The 16,247-nt window shown below is 52.3% G+C and overlaps 1 protein-coding gene and 1 long non-coding RNA gene across 2 annotated transcripts in view; one reads left to right on the top strand and one right to left on the bottom strand.

Moving 5' to 3' along the window:
- NEFH (neurofilament heavy) overlaps nt 1-9,179 on the bottom strand; it is an 11,649-nt gene extending 2,470 nt beyond the window's left edge. The window contains exons 1-3 of the mRNA XM_032256788.1: nt 8,282-9,179; nt 6,012-6,211; nt 3,427-3,551 (exon numbers count right to left, since the gene is read on the bottom strand). Of these exons, the coding sequence (XP_032112679.1) occupies nt 3,427-3,551; nt 6,012-6,211; nt 8,282-9,164 (1,208 nt within the window). The 5' untranslated portion in view covers nt 9,165-9,179. The remainder of the gene's footprint in view (nt 1-3,426; nt 3,552-6,011; nt 6,212-8,281) is intronic.
- LOC116535607 overlaps nt 9,096-16,247 on the top strand; it is a 32,175-nt gene continuing 25,023 nt past the window's right edge. Inside the window, exon 1 of the long non-coding RNA XR_004262285.1 lies at nt 9,096-9,175. This is a non-coding gene — a long non-coding RNA (uncharacterized LOC116535607). The remainder of the gene's footprint in view (nt 9,176-16,247) is intronic.

The raw sequence follows: 16,247 nt of genomic DNA, 5'->3' as shown, positions 1-16,247 counted from the left end.
GGCTGGAGCAAAAACAGGGTCTCACTCTGTTGCCCAGGCTGGAGCAACCGGTCTTCTTCAATGCAACTAAGCTTTTGAAATAAAACAACTTTTGAAGTAAAACAACTTCTGCCCCCTAAAAAAAATGGCCAAGAGAAAGCTCCTAAATAAATTTCACAAAAGTTAAATGTATTATCCCTCAAACTGAAATATTATTCAAGAGACCCCTGGGAGTCTGAGCAAACAATCCCCCTTTTATAAATCTGGGTTTAAGAGGTCTTAGAATGCTTCCAGATTTGAATCATGAGGTTCTCCTGTCACCCCATATTACCATCTTGAGTTTTAGGAATAGGGTAGAGGCCAGTTTCCCCTCTTGGCTTTGCTCCTCACTAGATGGGCTACTTGGCCAAGACATACAAACTCTTTGAGCCTCAATTTCCTCATTGGAAAAAGAGGGTCATTAGCATCCCTAGGCCAGAGGGTTGTTTCAGTGAGACAATGAATGGAAAAGACTTGGCAGAGTACCAGTCTCAGAAGGGGTTTATCTTCTGAGGTGGGGGTTACCACCTCAGACCAGTTCTTCCCAGATGACCGGGGATCTTAGCAAAATGCAGATTGAGATTCAGCAGGTCTGGGGAGGAGCCTGAGAGTCTGTCTTTGTTGTTGTTGTTGTTGAGACAGGGTTTCACTCTGCCACCCAGGCTGGAGTGCAGTGGTATAATCATTGCTCAATGCAGCCTCGAACTCCTGGGCTCAGGTGATCCTCCCACCTCCCATGTCAGCCTCCCAAATAGTTGGGACTAAAGGTGTGTTGCATTAAAGCCATCTTTTTTTTTGTTTTTTTTAAAGAGATGGGATTTTGCCATGCGTCCCAGCCTGGTCTCAAACTCCTGAACTCAAACAATCTGTCCTCCTTGGTCCTGTCTTCCAAAGTGCTGGGATTACAGGTATGAGCCACTACACCCAACAGAGAGACTATCTTTCTAATAAGCTCTTGAATGATGCCGATTGCGCTGTTCATGTGCCATGCTTTGAGCTGCAAGATTACAGATGAGGGCCAAGAGGTAGGAAGCCATGATTCACCAGTCAGCAATTGGGACAGGTCCTTGGGTGATCAGTCCTGCTCCTTAGCCCTGCTCCCCGAGGTCTTTTTTTTTTTTTTTGAGACAGAGTCTTGCTCTTGTTACCCAGGCTGGAGTGCAATGGCGCGATCTCGGCTCACCGCAACCTCCGCCTCCTGGGTTCAGGCAATTCTCCTGCCTCAGCCTCCTGAGTAGCTGGGATTACAGGCACGTGCCACCATGCCCAGCTAATTTTTTGTATTTTTAGTAGAGACGGGGTTTCACCATGTTGACCAGGATGGTCTCGATCTGTTGACCTCGTGATCCACCCGCCTCGGCCTCCCAAAGTGCTGGGATTACAGGTTTGAGCCACCGTGCCCGGCCCTCCCCCAGGTCTTATTCCTGAGACTGGCTTTCTCAAGGCTGCCATTGACTAAGGGCTCCCTCTCTGGCAGCCCAGTGGTACCTGTGCTTCCTGGATTAGCTTGGGAACAGGATGAGCTCTTCTTCCTGACAACCCTATGACATGGGTGCTCTTATTATCATCTCCACTTTATTTCCCCAAGAAATGAATGCTTGCTGTAATCCCAGCACTTTGGGAGGCTGAGGTGGGCAGATCACGAGGTCAAGGGATTGAAACCATCCTGGCCAACATGGTGAAACCCCGTCTCTACTAAAATACAAAAAAAAAAAAAAAAAAAATTAGCTGGTTATGCACGCCTGCAGTCCCAGCCACGTGGGAGGCTGAGGCAGGGGAATCACTTGAACCCAAGAGGCAGAGGTTGCAGTGAGCTGAGATCACGCCACTGCCCTCCAGTCTGGCAACAGAGCAAGACTCTATCTCAAAAAAAAAAAAAAAAAAAAAATTAGCTGACTGTGGTGGCACACACCTCTAATCCCAGCTACTTGGGAGGCTGAGGCAGGAGAATCACTTGAACTCAGGAGGCAGAAGTTACAGGGAGCAGAGCAAAGAAACTCTAAAGGATAGAGTTTTAAAGGCCCCTGACAACTCAAGCACCTCTTTTGCCTCCAAAGCAGGCCTCTGACTGGCTGGATTTGGAGAGGGGATGAGGAACTTCCACCCTTCTAAATCATTTCGGAATGAAAGTCACTCTCAAGACTCATTGGCTGGGCTCAGTGGTTCACACCTGTAATCCCAGCACTTTGGGAGGCCACAGTGGGTAGACCACCCAATGTTAGGAGCTGAAGACCAGCTTGGCTAACATGGTGAAACCTGGTCTTTACAAAGAATACAAAAATTAGCCGAGTGTGGTGGCGTGCGTCTGTAATCCCAGCTACTCGGGAGGCTCAGGCAGGAGAATCACTTGAACCCAGGAGAGAGAGTTTGCAGTGAGCCGAGATTCTGCTGCTGCACTCCAGCCTGGGCGACAGTGAGACTCCATCTCAAAAAAAAAAAGACTCATGTTTCTCACAAAGTAAAACAGTGGCTGCCAGGGGCTGAGGGAAGGAGAGAATGATAATGACGGTTTCACGGGTATGGAGTTTCAGTTTGGGATGATGAAAACAGTTACGGAGACAGACGATGGTGATGGCTGCACAGTAACATCGATGTACTTAATATCACGGAACCATCTACTCAAAATGGTTAAATGGGGCTGGGCGTGGTGGCTCACGCCTGCAATCCCAACACTTTGGGAGGCTGAGGTGGGCAGATGGCTTGAGACCATGAGTTCGAGACCAGCCTGGCCAACATGGTGACACCCCGTTTCCACTAAAAGAATATATAAAAATAAGTCAGGTGTGATGGCAGGCACCTGTAATCCTAACTTCTCAGGAGACTGAGGCACAGGAATCATTTGAACCTGGGAAGGAGAGGTTGCAATGAGCAGAGATCATACCACTGCACTCCAGCCTGGGCAACACAGTAAGACTCTGTCTCAAAAAAATAAATAGGCCAGGCACGGTGGCTAACTCCAGTAATCCCAGCACTTTGGGAGATCGAGGCAGGCAGATCACAAGGTCAAAAGTTTGAGACCAGTCTGGCTGACATGGTGAAACCCTGTAGCTACTAAAATATAAAAATTAGCCAGGTGTGGTGGCACGCGCCTGTAATCCCAGCTACTCAGGAGGCTGAGGCAGGAGAATCACTTGAACCTGGGAGGCGGAGGTTGCAGTGAGCTGAGATTATGCCACTGCACTCCAGCCTGGCAACAGAGCAAGACTTCATCTTAAAAATAAATAAATAAATAAATAAAATAAATTGGTTCAATTGCAAATTTTATATTATGTCTATTTTGCCGCAATTTTAAAAGACTTTTGTCCCTAAGACAGGTAGGCTGCCTAAACAGGGGTTTGAAACCCAAGGCTTAGCATCTGGTAGGAACACAAGGTTTCTCCACCATGTGACGGCCCCTGTGCACCTCACCTGTAAGCGGCTATCTCTATATCCAGAGCCATCTTGACATTGAGCAGGTCCTGGTATTCTCGCAGCTGGGCTGCCATCTCCCACTTGGTGTTCCTCAGCTCAGCGTCCAGCTGCTGAATGGCTTCCTGGGGAGGAGAAGTGCTACATGTCACATGCCAGCCAGAGCCTGACCCTCAGTACCAGGAAAGCTGCGGCGGGCTGTGCAACCCCAGAGCAGGCCCATCCAGCCAGGCTCGCTGGGGCCAACCCCTACTGTGTCAGAGCTGTAAGGTCTTCAGTAGTTGACATGAAACAATCTGGAGCAAAAATCCTGCTGAATAATGACCTTGGCCTGGGAAAGGTCTAGAATGAAATTCATCAGACGTCAACAGTGGTTATTGCTGGTTTGGTTGGCAGGATAATGGGAGAACTTTTGGAGATCTTGAACTTAGAAAATGCTCAGTGAGGATGGGAGTGGTGGCTCATGCCTGTATTCCCAACACTTTGGGAAGGTGAGGCGGGTGGATCATTTGAGTTCAAGAGTTCGAGACTAGCCTGGCCAACATGGTGAAACCCTGTCTTTACTAAAAATACAAAAATGTGCTGAGTGTGGTGGCGCATGCCTGTAATCCCAGCTACTTGAGGGGCTGAGGGCAGAATTGCTTGAACTCAGGAGGTGGAGGTTACAGTGAGCTGAGATCGCACCACTGTACTCCAGCCTGGGCAACATGGCAAGACTCTGGTGGTTCACACCTGTAATTTCAGCATTTTGGGAGGCCAAGGCAGGAGGATGGCTTCAGCCCAGGAGTTTGAGACCAGCCTGGGGAACACAGTGAGACTTCATCTCTAGAAAAAAATTAAATAATTAGCTGGGCATGGTAATGTACACCTGTAGTCCCAGCTGCTCAGGAGGCTGAGGCAGGAGGATCACTTGAGCCCAGGAGTTCAAGGCTGCAGTGAGCTATGATCTCGCCGCTACACTCTGGCCTGGGCTACAGAGCAAGACTGTGTCTCAAAAAAGAAGAAAAAAAAAAAGCAGCACAGTGGGAGCAGGGCCTTGTCTGCTTTTGCTCCTGTCTTTCCTCAGTGAGCCGCAGTGTCCGCCACATAGTCAGGGTCTGGTAAGTACTGATGACTGAGACGACACTCAGAAGCGCATTCAAACTTGAAACTTGGTCCTGGGATTTGGGGAGACTTGAAATTTCTCGCCCAACCCCAGGCCCACTGTAGCCACTGTTTAATGGGAATTATTATGGCAAATTTCATCGTCTCCTCTTTTTTCTCGATTTTCTAATTATTCTATAATCACTATATATTATATATTACTTGCATGCTAAGTTCTTAGAAAGTGGTACTTTCTCTCACCAGTTGTCCTTATTTTTATTTTCTACTTTTTGAGACAGACTGTTACTCTGTTGCCCAGGATGGAGTGCAGTGGCACCATCTCGGCTCACTGAAACCCCTGACTCCTGGGCACGAGAGATTATCATGCCTCAGCCTCCTGAGTAGCTGGGACTACAGGCACATGCTACCACACTCAGCTAATTTTTTTTGTATTTTTGTATTATTTATTTATTTATTTTTGTTGCCCAGCCTGGAATGCAGTGGCATGATCTCGGCTCATTGCAACCTCTGCCACTGGGTTCAAGTGATTCTCCTTTCTCAGCCTCCCTAGTAGCTGGGATTACAGGTGTGAGCCATCACGCTTGGCTGATTTTTATATTTTTAGTAAAGATAGGGTTTCACCGTATTGGCCAGCCTGTTCTCAAACTCCCAACCTGAAGTGATCTGCCTGCCTTGGCCTCTCAAAGTGCTGGGATTACAGGCATGAGCCACCATGCCTGGCCACCAGTTATCTTTAAAAGGAGGAATCTGCCAAGGCCTTCCCCTGGCCACCCAAAGACACTGGTTGCTGTTTATGAAATGTCCATTGTGACCAAGACCGAGCTAGTGAGTGGCAGAGCTGGAATTAAAATCTAGAAAGAATCGAATGTCGGAGACCATGCCAAGCTCATTCACAAGTACGCTAATCTCATTTAAAGTCTATCTCTTGAGGCCAGGTGTAGTGGCTCACCAGTAATCCCAGCACTTTGGGAGGCCAAGGCAGGAGGACTGCCTGCGCTCAGGAGTTTGAGACCAGACTAGCCAACGTGGTGAAACGCCATCTGTACTAAAAATACAAAAATCAGCCATGTGTGGTGGCACACACCTGTAGTCCCAGCCACTTGGGAAGCTGAGGCACAAGAATCTCTTAAGCCCATGAGGTAGAGGTTGCAGTGAGCTGAGATCATGCCACTGCACTCCAGACTGGGCAACAAAGTGAGACTCCATCTCAAAACAAATATATAAATAAATAAAAGTCTATCTCTTTAATCTTTCCAGCTCTGCAAGGCAGGCTTATTATTATTTTTTCATTGCTGGAAAGGAATTTGGATTCAGAGAATTAGATAACTTTCCTAGGCTCACGCAGCTGGAAAGTGCTGGTATGTCTGACTCCAAGGGCTACAGTCTTAACCACTACAACCCTACTCGGTGAGGGGCAGTCACTTGTCCAGGGTTACCCAATCAGGTAAGGCGGTGTGACCATCTGCCTTGCCCCTGCCCACCTGGTAGGAGGTAATGTCGGCCTGATGACGGTCCTCCAGCTCAGAGCGCTGCCTCTCCAGGGAGTCCTTGGTGCTCTTCAGTGCCTCCAGCTCTGTAGTCCTGGCCTGCAGCTGACGCCGGTACTCAGTTATCTCCTCCTGCGCTGAGCGCATGGCATCTGTATTTACCTTGGCTGCCTCTGACAGTCGGTCCAGCCTCACTGGGGGAGAAGAGAGTAGGGCACAGGGTTAGACACACCTGGATTTGGGTTCTAACGTCCGGACTTTGAAGGTGACACACATGGATTGGCCTGCTGGGTACCAGGTACCATCCTGGATGCTTGACTCACTCTGTCCTGTGAGATAAAGGCAAGTGACTACTCCCCAAGGCCACCCAGCCAGTGAGTGGCAGAGCTGGGACTCAAATCCCCAAGATCAGGCTCTGTCTCCCCCAGTGTGGGATCCAAAAACTGGGCAGGGCAGAGGAAACCCAGGTCCTAATGCCTGGTCCAGCTTCCTAGCAAGGGCCTGGCAGTGTTGGGGGTTCAGATGTGATACCTGGCCCATGGGGCTTAACACTGAGTTGGAGGCTGGAAGCTTGTGGCTGAACATGTTAATGAGCTTGTAACCTTTAGGAGGCAGGAGGGTACCGCGAGCAATCAGGTCACCTTGTAGCCATGGTCCCTTCCTTACAAGTTTACGTGAAGAGTCCAAGGTCACTGCAGAGCCTGAGGCCTGGGTGCTAACCTTTCTGTCCCTTTCTCCACCTAGCTGCGAATCACCCTTAAGCAATGGCAGCCACACCCCAGTCCCTGCCAACAACCAGCTCCTGGTTCCCAGGAAACCTTCCAGGGGCAGTGGAGGTCTGGAGACTGGCCTCTAGCTCCTGAAAGTGAGCATCCTAAATCCCCAGATAAGTGGCACCCAGGCCATAAGTCTTGGTGGGGAGGGAGGAAGTAGGCTGAGTAGGCCAGTAAAATCCTGGGATTAGGCCAGGCGCGGTGGCTCACGTCGGTAATTCCAGCACTTTGGGAGGCTGAGGCAGGCAGATCACCTGAGGTAGGGAGTTCGAGACCAGCCTGACCAACATGGAGAAACCCTGTCTGTACTAAAAATACGAAAAAAAAAAAAAAAAATCCTGGGACGCCTGCCCCTATGACTGGCAAACCCAAAAAAGGTTTGCGCAGGGAGGAGCCTTGCTGCGGGGATGGAAGAGGGGATGGTAAGGTTCTGCTCTGCAGAGGAGTGGAAAAGGAACAGAAAAAGCTAAGCATCCAAACCCCAGTTTGCCTGGCTTTCCCTGCTAGTGCTGGCAAAGACTTAGAAACCATCAAGGTGGTTAGGGATTCTCAACTATTGTAGATCACAGACCTATTTGAAAATCATTGAAGTCTCTGCCCTGTCTCCCAAAAACAATGCAAAGTTTTATAAACAGTTTCGTGAGAGATCAAGGAACTCCCCGGATTAAGCAGCCCAGTTGGTATACCCCACTCTTTCAACTCAACAAGAAATGAGAATCAGAGAGGGCAAGTGTTGATCAAGGTCACCCAGCAGCCGCCAGGCACAGCCTCAGACAGTGCAATCTAGCTGACTCAGGGCTGCAAGGAGTTGGGGGAGGGGCAGACTTGGGAGGCTCCCAGCTTTCCTAAAGGAGAAAGGGGACATTAAAACATGAAAGGGCCCACCTGCCACTTCGGCCACAGGCAATTAATTGTGGTAATGGTTCCCCCTAGGAAAAAAGGATGCGAAAAGGCCCTGCTCCACCCCACGTGGAAGATGAAAGTAAGGAGGTTAAGCACTGAGCAGGTAGAAGGGAGGAGCCTGGTAGGGGTGAGAGGAATAGGGTTCCCTGCAGGGTGCAGGAGAGGGGACCGCAGCGTTGCGGGGAAGGCTTCTTACTTATAAGGGCTAAGAGTCTCTGGCGCTTGCAGACCGGAATCCTGCACCACTTTGGAGCGATAGAGGAAACTTGCTTTGTTCTTGACAGGGGAGGGAACCTCAGTGCGGGGTCGCCCAAGCTTGGGGTAGAGAGCAGTAGGGGGCCCAAAGTTAAAGTACAGCCATAAAGAACCTGGAAACCGGCAACCGAAGGACAACCCAGAGTTGGGGCATCCCACAAGAGACCCAGAGTAAAACCGCGATTTAACTAGGGGTAAGGACTTCGCAGAGAGAAGTTGAGCAGTGCACGACTCTATACGCAGTCCTGCAGCCGCCCCTCGGGTCACACCGCCCCGACGCTCGCTGCGGGGTCAGCGGGGTTGCCCCTTCCCACCCCCCGAGCGCCTGCGCACCTCGGAACCACTCCTCGGACTGCAGCGTGCTTTGCACCGCGTGGCCCTCAAGCTGCGCGCGGATCTCGCGCAGCGCCGACGTCACGTCGCACTTGAGGGCGTCGCGCGCCTCGGCCTGTACCTGCGCCTGCGCGGCGCCGCAGCCCTGGATCTGGCCGAGCAGCTCGCCCACCTCCTCCTGGTGGTGGCGCCGCAGGTAGCCACACTCCTCTTGCAGCGCCTGCGCCTTCTTCTGCAGTTCCACGCGCGCCGCATCTGCCTCCTGCGCGAAGCGCGCGAGCGCGCGGGCCGCTGCTTCGGCCTCCTCGCGCTGCCTGGCCTCGTCGTCTAGGCGCTGGCGCACGTGCGCGATGTCCTCAAGCAGGTGCTCCTGCTCCAGGCGCAGCTGACCGCGCGCCGCGCCCAGGCGCAGCACTGCGCCGCGCATCTCGCGGACCTCGCGCTCGTACAGCTCGCCCATTGCGGCGCGGCCTGCCTGCTGCTGCCGCAGCGCCGCGGCCTCGCCCTCCAGGCTGCGGTTGTGCGCCTCCAGCTGCCGCACCTTGTCGATGTAGCCCGCGAAGCGGTCGTTCAGCGCCTGCAGCTGCTCCTTCTCACTGCGCGCCGCGGCCGCCGCCACCACGCAGCCCTCCGGCCCGTTGCTCAGCGTGTCCAGCGAGTCGGTGCTCGAGGCGGCGCCTGCGCCGCGGAAGCGGCTGGGCGAGGCGGACACGGAGCTCACAGACGTCCGCGTCCAGGAGTGGAAGCCGCTGGAGGAGCCGGCGGCTGAACGCGTCCCGCCGGCGCCGCCCTTTCGGGCCAGCGCGTAGTGGAGGCTGCCGCCGCCGTGCAGCGGCGCGAACGGGGCGCCCAGCAGCGCATCCGCGCCGCCGAAGCTCATCATGGCCAGAGCAGGTGCGCGGGGCCGGGGCGGGACGGGAGGCACTGCGGCAGCACCGGGGCGCCGGCCCTTTTATAGCCACCGCGGCCGGGTCCAACCCCTTGGCAGTGAGGGGGTGGGGAGGAGGGCCCCGCCTTCTCCGCCTCCTCCCCTGCGGGCCCCCGGCCGACCGGCTCCGCCGCAGTGAGAGGGGCGGGGCAGGGGATTGAGGAGGAAAAGGGAATCGACGCTGCGTCAGAGGAGACCCCCGAGGTCGGGGCAGCGGGCAGAGGACTCCCGGAGTGGGCCTGTGAGGACCCCCGGGTGCGCGTCCGAAGATCCTGAGAGTGTGTTCGGAATAAGAAAGGGGACCTGGAACAGTGAGAGGACAAGGAGACCTGATGGGAATAGGGGCAGAGTGCCCTCGGAATGGGGCAATGGAAGATTGCAGTCATTAGGATGAGGGGATCCCTGTGTAAGAGAAGACACGAGGCTTTCCGAATAGTTAGAGAGGCCTTCAGGAGAGGGGGTGCAGCCAGACGCGGAATAGAAGAGGGAGCAAAGCAGTCCTGAATGGGGGCGTGGACGGTCCATAGAACGGATACAGGAGACCCCTGACTGGGGGAGGTACAATGTTCTCCTAATGGAGAGGAGCCACTTGGAGAGCGCTCAGGAAGCTCCACGGCCAACTCCGGAATAGAGGAAGGGAGGCCTGGAGTTGGGCAGAATAGCAAGGCTACCCTGAATTGGGGTATGGGAGACACTGCAGAGGATGGCGAGAGGGAACGCCCGGATGGGTGGGTTGGGTGGGGCAAAGCGTTCTTTAAAAAGTCTACAGTGGCCCCCAAGAGAGGAGACGGGAGACTCTGCTGCCAGCCCCAGTAAAGGGGACGGACCCTCAGCAAAGCGGACAGAGGGTCCCCTGAATAGGCAGGCAGAAGGAACCTGGGCTGAGTTTGAAGGGCAGAGAACCTGGAGTGCGGATACTGTAGGGGGGCTTGGGCATGAAGCTGAGAGAGCCCCTGTGTGGGGTGGGAGGGAATGATGGGTGTGCTGGAAGTCAGCTGAGCCAGGTTCTGCACACTGGGGTCAGCTAGGCAGTTTGCTGGCTGAATGACCTTGGACAAGCTGTGTCCTTCCACCCTTGCTTTTCCATCTGTGAAACGAAGGGGTCTTGCCCCAGAGACAAGCTACAACTCCTGACCCCCGACTGCCCCAGGAAGTTCCACTTTGAGGGGTCTCTGGGGGAATTGGGGACGGGGACCCACATCTTGCCGTTCTCCCACCACTAGGAAGTCCTCCTTCCTCCTTCCCCCTCCGCATCTTCTCAGCCTCAACTTGTCCTCTCTTCCCCCACCCCCATGGCAGACAAGCAAGCAGCTGAGTCGGCATCCCTTCTCACTTCCAGAAAAGTGGTGGGATGCTTTCTGGGTACCCAAGTCCCTCATCCCAATAGGATGTTAGGTAGAAAAAGGGGTCCCCGGGATTAAGGGGGACGTGCAACGGCCGTGACATTTGGCTCTTTATTGGTTTTGGCTCGTGTTTTATGCCTTAAGAGTGGGGGTGGCTGCTGCGGCTGGCGCTTCAGCACCGGGGACAGGGGCTGTTCTCTGGTGCGGGGAGTTTAACCTCCGCTTTTACCTTTACGGGAGTGGAGGGAGGCACACTGTGCTTTGGGGACCTGAGAGGGGAAGTGAGTGATTCAGCAGGGTCACACAGTGAGCTAGGGACCTCTCCCTTGAGTTCCCGTAGGGGTCCGGTTCCCTGTTTTCTGTGATGTTCTCCCACGCACATTTGGGCTCTCCTCCTTCTGCATAGGTACCCCTGCAGAAGGACCCCTGGGGATGTCAGGAGCCTTGAGACCCCTTGAGAGTTTGTAGACTGCTGCTCCCACTCCAAACTTCCCGCAGGCAGTATCTCAATCCCCACTACACCCCTACTTTACCCGGCTTTCCTGCTCCAGGATCCCCAGGACAGAACAGACAGATCCCCCAGGAAAGAGCTCTGCCAGTTCCTTTCTCTTTACTCTCTGTCTCCTTCCCAGCCCCCTGGTTCTAAGCATACCCTCAGAGCTGAGAAAGTGATGGCGCTGTCCCTTTAACCACATTGTACTGGAAGGAGAGTGCGCTGGGGAGGAGGGAAGAGGGGGAGGGAGTTTCTGGTTTTGCATGAAGAAGCAGAACATGATGAAGCATTTTCCCCCATCTCAAGATCCAGTCATGCACCAGTTTGCAGGGGGCAAGGGGCTGGTCGCAGGTGGTGCTGGGAGGATGGAGGTGAGTGGCTGGTCTGAGGTGCCTGAGGAAGGCTTGGGAGGTGGGGGGTGTTGGGCAAAACTCCCTTGCTTTCACATAGCTCCCCATTTATTTGTCATTCTAGTTGGAATTTTGCCATTGGAGCCTTGTTCCTTTGGGTCTTTTCGGTCTGCAGAATGCTGATACATTCTCTGGATGTGAGAAGGCTCACGAGCAGCTGACAGCAAGGAGGAATGGGGGTTTGGGGTTAAAAGGGGGCTCCAAGATGGATTCTGTTGAGGCCAGGGGACCACAATCATCAGATTGAAGCTGCCTATGCAGTCCAAGAAGCCCTAAGCATGACTCTTGTGGCTGGAAAAAAATTGCATGAGGGCTGGAGCCCTTGAGCTGGGTTCCCCCAAAGGGCCCTTCAGGCTCACCTCCAGGAAGCCATCCTTGGCCGCCGGCACCCCCACATTTAGTTAATTGTCCCCTCGTGGTTGTTCCTGTGGTTTCCCGTGCTAATCTCTAATGCTGCTCTTACCACTGTGTGCTGTGTGAATGAATCAGCGAATGAAGAAGTTCCATCTGTTCTCTAGCCAAACTGATGGTCTAGAGGGGCTCTGAATGATTCTGCCCTGAGTCCTTGGGGCTCGAGTCACTTTCACCTTCCTCCCTGTGATTCTTACCATTTGAAGTGAGTAGAACAAGATATTCATCTGTCTATCCATCCATGCATTCATCCACCCACTCACCCATCAAATGCTTATTAAGCACTTGTTACGCAATAGCACACACTAAAAGCTGAAGGTACAGAGCCCCGTAAACCTTCACCATTGTCTCTTTGGGACAGGGATTCTCAAGTTCCTCACAAATCGCAGCCCAGCACTTCCCAGGGTGCCTTCCGGATGATGATAGGTGTTTCTCCAAAAAGGAGAGGAAGAGAGTGAGTTTCATGGCCAAAGGATTGAAACACAGTTCTTGGAGTGTATGTTCCCAGAGCCTGGGCTGGGCAGTGAGCATTGTGAATCCCCCAGAGGCAAGTAGATTGTAGTTTCCCAGGCTTTCTGCCCTTGGGCCTTTCTTGTCCCCAGTGTCTCCAGGACAAGGGTCCAGTGACTGACACTGAGGGACTCACTGAGATTTGGATCTCAGCCCCTGCTGTCTCTGGGCTTTTGTGGACCCCAAGGCTGGTGCTCTTCAGGAACATACTTGCAGGGAGAAAGATAAAGCAGTAAGCACTTATACAGCCACCAGCCTCTCCGGTACTCACTGTTTGCTAGGCAGGGATCATTGGCCCTGTTTTATAGGCAAGAAGACTGAAGCCTGAATGAGGAAGTGGGTTGCCTGAGTTGACTCAGTGACACAGCAGAGCGCCGTGTCTCAACTCATCCAGACCTGAGCTGGCGCAGGACACACAGGGTGGAAATGTGTTTCTCTTGCACAGCAGAGGCCCAGATGATCTGAGGGCAGAGGATTGAGAGGCCATCAGAGAGAGGATGGGCACCTTCCTGGGGCTGGGGCTGGGGTCTGGCCTCTGACAGGTCACCCAGCTGCGAGTGTCTGTGGCCGTGAGCCAGCGTCAGCATAGCCTGTGTGTGAGGGTCATTTCCCCGGCCGGGTGCCCTCTGACACTGTGTCACCTCTGTGGGAACTGCATGTGACCACTGTTTGGGATGCAGGTGCTAAACTCCTCGTTCTCATTTCCTGATTGTTTTTTCTCCATAGGACTTTACTGACACACTACTGTGTGTCTTATTTTCTCCACTAAAATAAACTTTATCAGGACAGGGATTCTTGTTTGTTTTATTCACTGCTGACTTCTGCAGTGCTTGGAATATTGTCTGGCATACAGTGGGTGCTTAGCAAGTAGTTTCAGGATGACTGCAAGCCTCTGTCTGAGAAGCCAGTGATCAGCCAGACATTTTAGCACCAGGCATCTGGACAGCTCCAGGCCCTAGGGAGGCTGCCACAGGGTAACTGGAGAAGGAGGTCTTGAAAGTGTGGCCCCCATCCTGGGGCTTGGAGCTTACCACCCTGAGCTGTGTGGTCCCCTTTGCTGAGGCTCAAACCTTGCCAGCTCTATTTCTGGCAGACTCATCCCACTCCTGTACTGCCTGTTCGTTTTTATGTTCAGCAGTTCCCTTTAGGAAGCACTGAGCCTTTCTTCTTGCTTCCTTTCCCTGTGAGTGTCCATCATGCCCCACATTCTGTCTCTCCTCTTGCCCCTCCACTCTCCACTGCATTCCCTGCCCCTCCTCTTTCCTTCTCCCTCTATTATATCCCTGTCTTTCCCCCCAATTTCTCTGTCCTCTTTATTCCTTCTCTTTTCCTTTTTCTTCCTCTCCCTCCTTTTTTCTCCTCTCCATCCTTAGAGATGCCCTCTTTTCGCCGCGTTTGAATCTTATTTATAATAAAAGGTCATCAGTCCCCCTACACCTACTCCCTTTAGGACACAGACAGCAAAAAACTAAACTGTGTGCAGTTTTGCTTAAGCCTCCCCCTCCTAACTTCTACCCACAGTCTTAACCCCCAGGGACCAGCCACCACCAACGCAGGCCTGCATCAGGTCTGCCTGCCCGCCTGCCTGTCTGCCCTCCTGGGACTTCACCAGGTGGGAGGATGGAGTCATAGGTCCGCCCTATCTCCCCTGCTCTAGTTCCTGCTGTGGGCGACTATGGATGAATGATTCTTTTGGGCTGTGGTTTCCAAGACTGAGAGTGAGATGGTTCATTGGACTTTCATCTAGTAACTGAGTGGGGCTTGCCAAGTTACAAGTGCCCCAGGGCTGTCGTTACTCTTGTTACCTAGAGCAACAGGCTAAGTAGCAATGGGAATGAAGGCTGCAATCTAAGGAAAGAGGGAGATGCCTGGCGTCGTTTATCTTTGCAATTCTATGAAACAGATGCCATTACTATCCAAATGTCATAGTTTGGGAAATGAAGGCTCAGAGAGGCTGGTCATGGTAGCTTATGCCTATAATCCTAGCACTTTGGAAGGCCAAGGTGGAAGGATCACTTGAGCCCAGGAGCTTGAGACCAGCCTGGGCAACATTGTAAGACTCTGTCTCAATTAATATTATTAATAATAAATAAATAAATTTTTTTTTTAAATGAAGAAGACTCAGAGAGGTTGAATAATTTGCCCCAAGTTATATAGCTGGTAAGTGGTGGAGCTGGGATTTGAACCCGGGTCTCATGGGCTCTGCAGCAGGCATACTGAGCTATGAGACTATACATCTCACATTCAAGGCAGGCCCAACTGGACCCAGCACTCTCCTGATTCTATCACAGCTGGCCAGGGGCTTTGCTCTAGGGGTTCCTTCTGGTACCTTAAAGTGGAAGCAAGGGGGATTGAAAATTGGCTCAATCAAAACTTGTTTCTTTTCCCCCAGGTGTTTTTTTATTTGTGTGTGAGAGACGGAGTCTTACACAGTTGCCAGGTTGGAGTATGTGGGGCTATCTCAGCTCACTCCAACCTCTGCCTCCCAGGTTCTAGCGATTCTCCTCCCACAACCTCCAGAGTAGCTGGGACTACAGGCGTGCGCCACCACACCTAGCTAATTTTTGCATTTTTAATAGAGATGGAATTTCACTATGTTGGCCAAGATGGTCTCGATCTCTTGACCTCATGATCTGCCCTCCTCAGCATCCCAAAGTGCTGGCATTACAGGTGTGAGTCCTTGCACCCAGCCCCTCCAGGTTTTTATATTCTCTCTGGGTTGTCTTGCAGGAAGGAGACTTCCCAAGCAGTATAGTCAGGAAGTTTACACGATGACCAACTAAGCTTTCTGGATGATCCTGACTTTGGAGATAGATAGGTAGCAAGAAGTTATGGGACAGTGATTGATGTTCATGGTATAAGTCTTTTTTTTTTTTTCAGAGTCTTGCTCTGTCACCCAGGCTGGAGTGCAGTGCTGCAATCTCAGCTCACTGCAACCCCCACTTCCCCAGTTCAAGTGATTCTCGTGCCTCAGCCTCATGAGTAGCTGGAATTACAGGCAGGCACCACATGCCTGGCTAATTTTTGTATTTTTAGTAGAGATGGGATTTCACTATGTTGGCCAGCCTGGTCTTGAACTCCTGACCTCAAGTGATGCATCTGCCTTGGCCTCCTAAAGTGCTGGGATTACTGACATGAACCACCGGACCTGGCCTCACAGTGTGCATCTTGAATAATCGAGAAAACAGCTCTGTCATCCTTTACATGGTGGGCATCTGCCTGCTGTGTTCCACATACATATGTGGTGTCTGCAAGAGCTCTGTCACCTGTGCAAGGTCATTGTCCTCTACAGAGTAGAACTTCAACACTGAGAAAGAACATGACCTGCCAAGACCACACAGGGAGGTGGTAGAGGGTCTGTGGTTCACACCTAGGCTTTGTCCAGGATCCCTGCACCTCCCAGTATCCACATTGGCTCTCAGAAAAAAAAATTTAAAAACGTTTCAGTGCTGTTTCATCTCTTTATTCTGGGGGAGAAGGAGGAGGAGGTCTATAGTACATTGTAGAGAAAGATTTCATGCGAAAGAGTTTAAATTGGGATGTTGGGACTTGAGGGAGAATTAACAGTTGGATAAAAGTTCATTCCTGATGGCCAGTGTTGGCATTACTGAGCCAATAGTAGAATCCCCCAGGCCGGGCACGGTGGCTCATGCCTGTAATCCAAGCACTTTGGGAGGTCAAGGTGGGAGGATTGCTTGAGCCAGGAGTTTGAGACCAGCATGGGCAACAGAGTGACACCCTGTTTCTACAAAACATTTAAAAATTAATTAGCTGGATGTGGTTGTGTGCATCTATAGATCCAGCTACTCGGGAGGCTGAGCTGGGAGGATGATTAAGCCTAGGAGTTTCAGGCTTCTGTGAACTATGATTG

Source organism: Sapajus apella, unplaced genomic scaffold (genome assembly GCF_009761245.1).
Source record: "Sapajus apella isolate SASKATOON/1434 unplaced genomic scaffold, GSC_monkey_1.0 scaffold95, whole genome shotgun sequence".
NCBI lineage: Eukaryota > Metazoa > Chordata > Mammalia > Primates > Cebidae > Sapajus > Sapajus apella.
This window is presented reverse-complemented; position numbering and strand designations above follow the sequence as displayed.